Here is a 12,448-nt window from a genome sequence, read left to right as displayed (position 1 = left end):
CATCATCACCTAGAATGGCAAGCTACTGTGCAATTCCAGAATCTTTGTTGTCAGTGATGAAATATGAAGTAGAATGAACACAGCTTTATTTTCAGAGACTAGCCTCATTGCAACAATGGGCGCAATAAAAAATGAAATCTTGTTGTGACTTATAAGTTGAGCAAATGGGACTGGAAAAGTCACTGACGGAGGTTGGACATGAGATATCAAAGTAGCATTGTGGCAGTCCACAATTAATATACAAAGTCCCAAATTTGGTCTTGGAAAATGTTTTCATATGTTTCTGTAGCTCCTTGTTAGCTATCAAGTACAACAGCCAGCTGGAAAAATTAATCAATGTTAAGAAAAAGAATAGGTGAGAAACCAAAAAGGAAAGCTTGTTAATGATGCCGTAACTGATCTCATCTGAGCATGTGCATATCCCTTGCACAGGGTAATTTGAGAAGACAGGATACAGTGTATTCTGTTTGCATTTACATCTAATTGCTATATTTAACACAGACAAATTGCACTTATTAAAAGACAACGCTTTGGTACTGCCAAAAGCAAGGGCAATCACTCCAGAAACAAGACATCTGGACTTCGAAACTACACTCCAAAATACTTCATCCAAGGAACGATGTGCAACCGCAGCCAGGGAGGACAACCCACAGACAGACTCTGGGATTTAATGGTTGAAGTGGAAGGTCTGGGAGACAGGACCCTTGGTCTGTATTCTTGATTAGGACTGGACAAAAATTTTCCATCTAGGTTGCTTTCTGACAGAAAATTGTATTTTCAAGAAAACTATTTCTTCCTGAAAAGTGTCAGTTACCCATAGAGAATTGAGAGCCTGTCAAAAACTTTCCTGCCAAAACCCCCAAAATGTTTTTTCCAACAAAAAGTTAATTTTTTCTTGTTTAATAAAAGAAATTCTGATCAGTTCTATAACTTAGTCAGCCAAACTTTTTATGTGACCACAGATAGTTCTAGAACTCTGTGCCTCAGTTTACACACCAGTAAAATTGGAATAAATAGAGGTAAACCTCAATTATCCAGATGGCTCAAGGGAGAGACACACACACACACACACACACACACACACAATCACAAAATAGAAACATCAGAAAAAATTTAAGCGTTTCAGAAAAATGAAAACCATCTTCTAAAATTTCAGTTTTCTGAATTCTGGATACAGTTATTTGAGCTATTGAGATAATTGGAGTTAAGTTCTACTTTCCAGCCTCATAGAAGTGGTGTGAAACTTAATTAATGCTTGTAAAGATCTTAGTGATCGCCATACGCAAGATCCTATATATTAGTATGTAGAGTACAGTTTTATTATTTTAAATGTGAAAAGATTATGATTGGAAAGTTAGTCATAAACTCAGGAGGTGCCAAAACTGAGGTTCTGACAGCAGGGTTAATTTGGCTGTGTGTACATCCAGTTTATTTTACTGTAGACATTTTATAATGCAAGCAGTAGTATATTAAGGTACACATATTTTAACCAGAAAACCAAGAAGAAGAAAATACTATAGCACATATGTGCAACTGGATTAAGTTAACACTGTTCTGAATTTCTTGGCTTTATCATTTTCTTGTTCTCTCTCTCTCTCTCTCACCCCCCCTCCCCCTTTAAAGATAAAGAGAATTCGTCTGGCTTAATACTATGAACTTTTAAATGATTCCACTTAGGTTTTCAAGTTCACATCTCACTGAAGTGCACTGGCTGATGAAGAGGCAAGTTCTGCCTTCACTGGCTGCTGCTGTTTGGATGGGGACAATTCTGCAGAAAAGGGTACCAGGGCTAGACATATATTTAATTTGGCAGTTGTATCTGCAACAGAAAGAGACAAAAACTTATTTAAAAAGAAAAAAACTAACACCTGAGAATTGACAGACTACAGATGCAGTAAAAAAAATAGGGAGACCCCTTCAAACAGCTTCTACTACTGTTCTCCCCTCCACAGCCTCATATTTCCACCCTTTTAATATTACTAGTTTTTGCTCTGGGTCTATAAGGCATTTACCATCTCTCTCATGTAGAATACCCTATCAGCAGCCTGAGAGCAGCTGCCCTTGGGCGTGTCAAGTAAGGTAGAGGGGAAAATGGGTGGAACTTCATTAGACTACTAAAATACTAGTAGGTACCAACTAAGCAGACTGAGAATTGACTTTCAAATCCCTATAGTTTATGCCCTGATCTTGGAAAGATTTACACATGTGCTTAATTTTAACCTGTAATTGAAGCCAACTGAATCACCTGTGTGTAAAATTAACCATGTGCACAAGTCTTTGGAAGGTCAGGGCAATGATTTTTAATTCCCCTCACCAACCCAGGCAAAGTTCTAGTCCTCAAGGAGGATTAGGTCCACCCCAAATTGCAGCTTTCCAACTTCAGCTATGTTTGGTGTAACTTAAATAAAAGAGTACTTGGAATTTTATTTTATTATGGTTATTTACAATTGGAAAAAAAATGTATTTTCTCCCACAACTTGAACACCGATTAAGAAATTTTGCTCAACCTAAATAAATAAATAAAAAAATCCTCAGGCAAAAAGCTACCAAGGAAAGATTCAGCCCCAATATTTCAGAAAGTTATCCATGTATGAAAACAAGGGACTACCGAGGCTGCAGAACAGTCTCTGTACTGCAGGCCTGACCAGAGCTCACCCTAATATTCCAAGGCAAGGTTGGCACAAGGTTTGCAAGTAGCAAACATGATTAGACACAAATGTGTACTGAAAATCCCACAGGCATATGTTGGAGTAGGGTCGTGTCATTTCTGACACAACTATTCCAAGTTGTGAAAAGCCCTTTATACAGTAATATCGCCAATGGAAGGATTTATTTACGGCATGTAGAGCTTTTTAAAGTTGAAATTCACCCGAGAAGAAGAGTCACTTCAGGCCTAGATACCACTTCAGTTCTCAAAATAGGACTTAAGTAGTTCATTGGCCTTTTATGGATTTACTCTCACATTAAGCACTGGCAGCTCTGCCTGCACCCCCAAAATCTTCCAAGAGCAGTAAAAAAACATGTTATACTGTGATCAGAACTGTCAGTAGCTGGAAATCCAGCATTAAGAATTGCATGAACATGCATGTAGTACAAATCATTAAGGCAAAAAAAAAAAAAAATCAATAAGAAACTCTGCAGAGTCCATCATTCCTTCAAAAATAATATTCCCATTGATTGCTGAGGTGCTACTTTTCACACTCATGACCTAAAAACATCATTCACTTGTTGGACCACCAGGTTGCAGTAACAAGCCAACATTGTCTCCCGTATTATTTCTGATTGAGTTATGAAGCCTCCTATTCAGAGGAAGAATGGCCCAGAATATTGAACTCTACAATTTAAAAACTAAAATGAACTCTTTTCAGAGTAGCAGCCGTGTTAGTCTGTATCCGCAAAAAGAACAGGAGTACTTGTGGCACCTTAGAGACTAACAAATTTATTAGAGCATAAGCTTTCGTGGGCTACAACCCACTTCTTCGGATGCATATAGAGTGAAACATATATTGAGGAGATATATATACACACATACAGAGAGCATGAACAGGTGGGAGTTGTCTTACCAACTCTGAGAGGCCAATTAAGTAAGAGAAAAAAAAAACTTTTGAAGTGATAATCAAGATAGCTCAGTACAGACAGTTTGATAAGAAGCAAGTGTGAAAATACTTACAAGGGGAGATAGATTCAATGTTTGTAATGGCTCAGCCATTCCCAGTCCTTATTTAATCCTGAGTTGATTGTGTCTAGTTTGCATATCAATTCCAGCTCAGCAGTCTCTCGTTGGAGTCTGTTTTTGAAGTTTTTCTGTTTTAAGATAGCCACCCGCAGGTCTGTCATAGAATGGCCAAACAGGTTAAAGTGTTCTCCCACTGGTTTTTGAGTATTATGATTCCTGATGTCAGATTTGTGTCCATTAATTCTTTTGCGTAGAGACTGTCCGGTTTGGCCAATGTACATGGCAGAGGGGCATTGCTGGCACATGATGGCATATATCACATTGGTAGATGTGCAGGTGATCGAGCCCCTGATGGTATGGCTGATGTGATTAGGCCCTATGATGATGTCACTGAGCTGGAATTGATATGCAAACTAGACACAATCAACTCAGGATTAAATAAGGACTGGGAATGGCTGAGCCATTACAAACATTGAATCTATCTCCCCTTGTAAGTATTTTCACACTTGCTTCTTATCAAACTGTCTGTACTGAGCTATCTTGATTATCACTTCAAAAGTTTTTTTTTTTCTCTTACTTAATTGGCCTCTCAGAGTTGGTAAGACAACTCCCACCTGTTCATGCTCTCTGTATGTGTGTATATATATCTCCTCAATATATGTTTCACTCTATATGCATCCGAAGAAGTGGGTTGTAGCCCACGAAAGCTTATGCTCTAATAAATTTGTTAGTCTCTAAGGTGCCACAAGTACTCCTGTTCTTTTTAAAATGAACTCTGTATTTCAGAAATGAAACATAGCGACAGCATGAAAACATTCTAAGAAGCCCTAGCTTCTATGCTGGATAAAAACTCGTCAGGCAGGATCGATTGCAGCCAGGAAAGTCTCCACCTTTGGATGCATTAGCTGGCTCAGACACTGGAGACAGTCAGCAACAACTCTGACAAAGCAGTTTCCTTATGTGAAACAGTTAGTGGGGAGACAGAAGAGAGTCACAATAGCACAATATTGCCCAGTTGCACTGGCCTCACCTTTTGACAGCGGTAACACTGAAAGGCCCTGTGTCTTCTCAAGGGTGAGAACAGATGATATTGATAGATAAAGAATGGCTTCATGTGGCAAATTCCCTCATGCTTCATAGAGAGAAAGGAACATGCTTCGAAGCCAGTGGCACAATGTCACGCAGCACATAACAATTAACTACCTGAATGACACATTGAAGCCAGAGGTGAAAATAAAACTCTGATCTTCAGATGAAGGCTCTACACGATGTGTTAAAGAAGCCGCTCTGCTAGATCCAACCATGTGAGTTTCCCTTTAATTGCCCACAGCTCCTTGTGTCATATCATGTATGCAACCATTTCCGTGAAACAAACAGTGGTTAATTGTACTTCTCGCTCTCCCATGAACACAAAAGCCTAACTTGGTTTTGTTTTTGTTTTTTGTTTTTTTAACTTAAAACTCTTTGACACATTTCAGTTCAGCATCTGGCTTTTGACAATCACTTGGAGGGAAATTCACACAGTTTGGAAGCAGGTGTTTTGTACAATAAAGCCAAAGTCTATTCTGTTTCCCACGTGTTCTATTGACACCCTTGTCTGGCAGCAGCATCACATAGACCAAATCTCCTGTGACAGCCCAGAAAAAGGAATTCAATGAACAACGGCTATCTTATTCAAACTCCACAAAAACAAATACAGCATTACACAACAGAAGGCAGGAAAGCTCATGATCTGATTTTGCCGCAATTTGCCACACTTGTTTTGTATCCAGCTGTTAATTATGTTCTTTTCAACACAACAATCATGGCTAATGGTAACAGAGCAGACAAGAACATCGACTGAGCACAGCTCGCCATGGAGTGTGAAGCTGAAACAATGCCATTCTATTGCCACCCCTTCTGCTAAAGCTGCTTTTTGACTCTATTCAGAAAGTTTCTTCAAATCAAACTCCTACTAGAGTCCCTGAGTTTCCAGAGGGAGACGGTATGGTTCAGTGGGCAAAGGTGATTTCTCATTCAAGGTTCCAGGTGCGGAAAGATGTTTTGTCATTTCAAAATTGTGCATGATTAATGGGGTTATAGAACACCTTGGTTTAACATGAGTGGCAAATACCCCACTGGGAGGTTTACACATCCAGGTGTGACATATGGCCAAATTTTTGCCCCACCTTAAATGGGACATTTTTATTATTGCATCTGAAATTTTGCAGGCATAAATAACTGAGGGTGTCATTTTTCACCCACATTTATTTGCAGGCTCTGTTAACATCATAGTCAATGATCTGCTTGATTTGTGGATGCATTTGGGTACTTAAAACTGTAAATAACAAATCACGCCTGCAAACAATTCTTGGAACAACGGTGAACCTGTATTTACTGGGGTTTGAAAAATGGTGTCTGCAAAACACAGGCCAATGTTTGAAAATCTGGCCCAAAGTACTTTGTCCTGAAACGAGGAAGAATGTGGATCTTCACCTGAAGATCCAAATTCTGCTTCTGGAGCTGCGCACAGCAGAGGGCAGTCTATGACACTTTATACTTATTGGACACTTTTTTCTATGCTCAGCCCTTAAGTTGCACCCTGAAAACACCCATTCACCTGCTGTGCCAATAAAATGTATGCATGCAAGAGGCAACTAACTGCATGCTCCAAGGGGAATTTGCATCAAAATTACTTGCTGTACATGCAAAGGTACTTTACACATGCAGAATAGTCCTACATGTATTTGAAGACAGACCTTTTGAAAATTTGGACCTAAAAATCCAGATTCATTAAGTGAGTAAGTGCCACCTGCAGCCCATATATTTCTGCCTGTACCTAAAAGGTGCAGAATAATCCTGGTGACACAGTGACATGCATTAATACTGTACAGTCAAGTCAGACCCCTCATGTCCCTGCACTGGCTTGTAAACTCAGAGTACACAGAGCATATGAAGCCTTCCAGCTGCAGGGTTTCAGGAAAAAAAAACACAAGCCACACATTGCTGCATTAATCCAGCATGCCAGGTGAAGCCTACATTTCCATTCATATTATCTATTTATGACATATTATTTTGTACTTCAGCAAATAAAGCTTTTCCTTCCCTGGGGACCCATTCACAAGCAATCAGCTATCATGCAAGGGGTAACTAACTAGACACAGACAAACATGTACATATATTTCACTCTTTTCTTTATAAAGGCAAATCTAATACTGAATTACATGAATAATGCTGGAAGGAGAAGATATCAGCTGGTGAGAAAGCCAAGGCGAGGAAACATCACAACATTAAAGAGTTTTGCTGCTCATAAGTTATGCTGCAGATACCTTGCAACAGGAATGGTGATAAATGCTGGCAGTAAAACTGGAACATTATAAATGCTCATTAGCCTTACTAGTCTATTAAATCAAGCCCAACACTTTGTGTGACTGTGGGTGTGTTTTCAGTGTAATGTGGAAGACACTGTAGGGATACTTAAATTGGCGTCTAAAGCCTAAGTAGGTAGTTTACCTTTGCAATACGGTTTGGGATACAGTATTGTCTTACTCTTTCGGAGGAAAAACTTGCATGACTTTATTAATGGAAAAGAGGACTGAATAGAGCACTGATAAAAGTACTAAGAATACATTGGACAATGGAAGAATGCAGTAAAAAATGCTAATAAGCTGGAAGATAAACTAGATGGCCTTTTCCATCTCTTGTTCCTATGATACGAATAATATTTCAGCATGGTAAGGGTAGTACTCGGGAGCTGGGAATAGTAAGGAATATTTTGTACCTGTGTTTTCTCCATTCTCAACCTCTTTCCCCAACACAGGATAAATATTTCTAGCCATGTAGGTTGGGCTTTTCAAAAGGCTGCAGGGAAGTAAGATGCTCATTTCCCATTGAAAGACTGAGGCACCTCTTAAATTTCGCTTCATCTGAAAATCCCAGCTGTAACAGCTGAACTAGGATATAGCCAGATTCAAGACTAGAGGCTAATCCTCCTTCATTGCTTTTTACATTTCTCTTGTTTCATAATTTCTTTCCCAGTAATGACAAATTTGGAAGTGAAGATTATCTGGAAGTAGTAGGTCTGTCCTATAAGCCCCTTCCCTGGAGTTAGTGCAACTAAAAGGAAAAGAATGCACCACGGAAAGGAGCATATTACAGTAAAATATAACCAGCCCCCTTTGTTCAGGGTATTTCAGTAAAACACATCTCCAGTAACACCAGATGCACCATGTACAACTTAATGTTCTCTTGCAGTTTTCAATGGAACAATGCACCAGAGGCCAAGTACTAGTACAGAAGACTAGTAGAGAAGTGTTTAATTTTCCTCAGGCTTTCTAAGGAAAAAAAAGTGTGCATTTTTAGGAGGTGGGGGGATGGAGGTGGCCATATGTGCACAAATCCAGTCTCAGTTCTTACTGCACTTACTCCGTTTGCTTTGCTGAGAGCCTGGAAGTAGATGCTGTAGCTTTTCAGTGGTGAGAGTGGAGCATTCCAATAGCCATTGTAGGTCTTGTTGTCGCCCACTGTAAAGGGCTGCGTGACGGGCAGATTGATGGGCTTCAGCTCGGCCGCAAAGTAATGGGGTGAGTCAAGGCTGGAAGCATTCTTGTAGCTCACTGGAACAGAGAAGCACTCAATGATGTCTGCAGCCCTCCGTGCTTTCTGCAGCCTCTCTTCCTTGACAACAAGCTGATAGACACTAGGAGGGAGAGGAAGGAGGGGAGGGAGAAAGAGAGAGATGAAGACAAGGTTAGAATACCAAGAAGCTCACCAACAAGGAAAGAAAAAAGGCAAAGCTAAAGTAATACTGCGACAGGAAAATTTAGCACTGACAAAAATGCCGTTCACTGGGACCCCCTTCACAGTTATGCAGTATATAGGCCCTTCTCCCCACTAATGGCTGCATTCCACTGGTGCTCTGTGGACCAGATTCTGATCATTTAGTCTGCAGTAATTCCACTGAATTCAGTGGATTTACTCCCGATATGCCCTGGTGAAAATGAGAACATATTTCAGTCTTATGTATGCTGTTTGTAAAGCACTCTGGGATTCTTTTAGGACAAAAGGTGCATAAATGTGTAACATTATCTTAAGAACATAAGAACATAAGAAAGGCCGTACTGGGTCAGACCAAAGGTCCATCTAGCCCAGTATCTGTCTACCGACAGTGGCCAATGCCAGGTGCCCCAGAGGGAGTGAACCTAACAGGCAATGATCAAGTGATCTCTCTCCTGCCATCCATCTCCATCCTCTGACGAACAGAGGCTAGGGACACCATTCTTACCCATCCTGGCTAATAGCCATTTATGGACTTAGCCACCATGAATTTATAACATCTTACAAAATGTTACATGTAGATGGCGAAATTAATATGAACAATGAATTGCAGTAATTGCAGAAACAGGCTCCAGTAACAAAGGTAGAGAGATGCATTAGGGGAATTCACAAGATAGAATTGTATGGTAGGAGGTACCCATGACTTTCATCCCACCATGCACCAAATGAGATGGTGGTGGTTGAAAGTGGTGATGATGAATGGTTTTTTAAACGATTTATGCTAAGGATGTATGAACTAGTTTGAATAAAATAACAGATTCATAATTTGGCATAATATGTACTTGGGCATATTATATATTTGCTGCTACCTCTGTTCTTTTGGGTTCTCTCCTGGAGCAGAACTTCTGAAACAATAGGAGAAAGACTCTCACATTAATTCCTCCATGAAGAGTCTCCTCCTACCCCCCCCCCCCCCCCATAGCTAAAATAGAACATAAGAACATAAGAATGGCCATATTGGGTCAGACCAAAGGTCCATCCAGCCCAGTATCCTGTCTACCGACAGTGGACAGTGCCAGGTGCCCCAGAGGGAGTGAACCTAACAGGTAATGATCAAGTGATCTCTCTCCTGCCATCTATCACCACCCTCTGACAAACAGAGGCTAGGGACACCATTCCTTACCCATCCTGGCTAATAGCCATTAATGGACTTAACCTCCATGAATTTATCCAGTTCTCTTTTAAACTCTGTTTAGTCCTAGCCTTCACAACCTCCTCAGGCAAGGAGTTCCACAAGTTGACTGTGCGCTGTGTGAAGAAGAACTTCCTTTTATTTATTTTAAACCTGCTGCCCATTAATTTCATTTGGTGGCCCCTAGTTCTTATATTATGGGAACAAGTAAATAACTTTTCCTTATTCACTTTCTCCACATCACTCATGATTTTATATACCTCTATCATATCCCCCCTTAGTCTCCTCTTTTCCAAGCTGAAAAGTCCTAGCCTCTTTAATCTCTCCTCATATAGGACCCGTTCCAAATCCCTAATAATTTTAGTTGCCCTTCTCTGAACCTTTTCTAATGCCAGTATATCTTTTTTGAGATGAGGAGACCACATCTGTACACAGTATTCAAGATGTGGGCGTACCATGGATTTATATAAGGGCAATAAGATATTCTCCATCTTATTCTCTATCCCCTTTTTAATGATTCCTAACATCCTATTTGCTTTTTTGACTGCCGCTGCACACTGCGTGGACGTCATCAGAGAACTATCCAGGATCAGGGCCGGCTCCAGGCACCAGCTTAACAAGCAGGTGCTTGGGGCGGCCAAGGGAGAGGGGCGGCACCTGCGGCAATTTGGGGGCGGCAGGTCCCTCGCTCCCTCTGGGAGCGAAAGACCTGCCGCTGAACTGCCGCCGCCGATCGCGGCTTTTTTTTTTTTTCCCAATTGCCCCGCGCTGATCGCGATCGCGGCTTTTTTTTTTTTTTGCTTGGGGCGGCAGAAATGCTGGAGCCGGCCCTGTCCAGGATGACTCCAATGACGTGGGTTTCTAGCCCTTGCAACACTTTGTTTGAATATTAAAGCAATTCTGGATATTCTATCTATATAAAAGTCTAATCCCAATTTGTATCCCATTAAGCTCTTGATCTCAGTGATACCTTGTAGCAATTCTTGATGCTTCTAGCACAATTTTGCAGACCCAAGTAGAGCTGCACAGCATCCAGGTACACTTGGCTTTGTTTTCTGTCACAAACAGTTAACAAAGCCTTAAGTTCAGCACTGCTACAACTGTGACAGGCATACTGACTGCTTAATACTACTCACCCATTTGACAAAGAAAGAGATACCACTGCAGTCATTTCACTTTTTGTCAGGGTATTCACATATGCTGCCCTCACCTGTCTACATGAGGCTAGTTCTTTGTCTAGTTAGACAGGAGAGATCGATGCAAAGATTGGAAACAGCCAGCAGTGCATCGTTCCAGTGGCTTTCAGAGGGTTATTGTTGCAGAAAGATTGGTCTGAAAAACTTTTAACACACCAACATGCATCAGCACTTCCACAGGAAACACGGGCAGGACCACTAAAGCAGGCCAGAGAGATCAAACAGCTAACCTGCACATTTAGATTAATCACCAACTAATTTCTGGGGATACCTAGCACACTCCCATGGGAAAGAAAGCCATCAGACAAATGCTATGGAAAAGGCTCCTAATGATGGACTTGGTAGGAGATGATCACAGAGAATATGAATGACACACGTATATAGCACTACAGTTATCAGCGTGAATGCTGTGGTACACCAACCCAGTGTTCGGTAGCACTCCAGGTGCAAAACAACTCAGAGGCAGAGGCAACATGTGTGTGTGTGTGTGGGGGGGGGAGGCACAAAGGGTCACGTGCCTCCCCAGAGTTGCTGCTTGGCTTGTACTGAACATGTTCAAACAACTGAGCATACTCAGTAACATCTGCTGAAGCCGCTGCCCTCACTCTGCCTCCCTCTCCCAGTATTGGCAGGTACTGTCATCTCTGCTCAGAGCCACATGCCATACATACTCCAAGAGCCTTCATGCGCCCCATCAACACACTCCCATTCTGAATGAGCAACACAGGATTATTCCCCTACAAAGAGCAAAACGAAGGGTGACACATAAAGGGTGCACAATAGCTTGAACAGTTACAATAAGAGATCGACTCAATAGTTCCTAACCAGACCATGGTGGCAGAGTCCAGTAGTGGGATATAAAGGTACCTGTGTGCTATGGTGCTCCATGGGTTAGTGTCTGAAACTCCCTTCAGTCCACCCCGTCCTGGAGGCAAAGCACGTGCCAGCCTGCAGACCAAACTTCTGTCCCTTCTGTGCCACAGCTTATTGATGTTATCCAAGACTGTGGTGGGGCTCCTCTGCATTGTCCTTATGCCACGTGCCATTGTCCTGTGCCTCATGCCTGCTGATCCCTGCATAGGTTCCTTCCTTGCCTGCTATTAGACTGTGTGTTGCCTGGTCTTCCTTCCACAGCCAGCTCCTAGCTTGCTGCTCCTGCTCAGACATAGCCTCTGGCTCTCCACAGAACTCGACCCCCTCTAGCCTCTGAGAATGCATCTACACAGCCCACGGCAGCAAGTCTCCCAGCCCATCTTGAGGCCAGCAGGGCTTGCATTCTGCTTTAAAAATAGTTGTGTAGACAGTGCTTTGAAGTTGCGGCTCAGGTACTGAAGCCAACCCCCCTTCCTGGACTTCAGAGCCTGAGCTGCCACTTCAAAGAGCTGTCTACACAGCTATTTTTAGAGCACTAGCTAGCTCTATTGACCTGAGCTGGGAGACTCGCTGCCGCCGGCTGGGTAGACGTACTCTAAATGTTACTTCCTTTCCTTGTTCTCTCCACCTTATGGGGCCTTCTGCTGCAAGATGTTGCGCTGGGTAACAATGTCCTCTACTATCTTGGTCCGTTCCCTACCTTTTGGGGTGAGTGGAAGGTAATGAGCCAGTACGTTCACCGCAGCACCTTTAATC

At 41.9% G+C, this 12,448-nt stretch overlaps 1 protein-coding gene across 2 annotated transcripts in view; it reads right to left on the bottom strand.

Annotated features, from left to right (window-relative positions):
• Window positions 1–12,448, bottom strand: part of PTPRT (protein tyrosine phosphatase receptor type T) — a 715,579-nt gene that overhangs the window by 139,139 nt on the left and 563,992 nt on the right. For both annotated transcript variants that reach the window (XM_065414819.1, XM_065414820.1), the window contains exon 12: window positions 8,081–8,354. In XM_065414819.1, the coding sequence (XP_065270891.1) occupies window positions 8,081–8,354 (274 nt within the window). The remainder of the gene's footprint in view (window positions 1–8,080; window positions 8,355–12,448) is intronic.

Source organism: Emys orbicularis, chromosome 12 (assembly GCF_028017835.1).
Source record: "Emys orbicularis isolate rEmyOrb1 chromosome 12, rEmyOrb1.hap1, whole genome shotgun sequence".
NCBI classification, from domain to species: domain Eukaryota; kingdom Metazoa; phylum Chordata; order Testudines; family Emydidae; genus Emys; species Emys orbicularis.
This window is presented reverse-complemented; position numbering and strand designations above follow the sequence as displayed.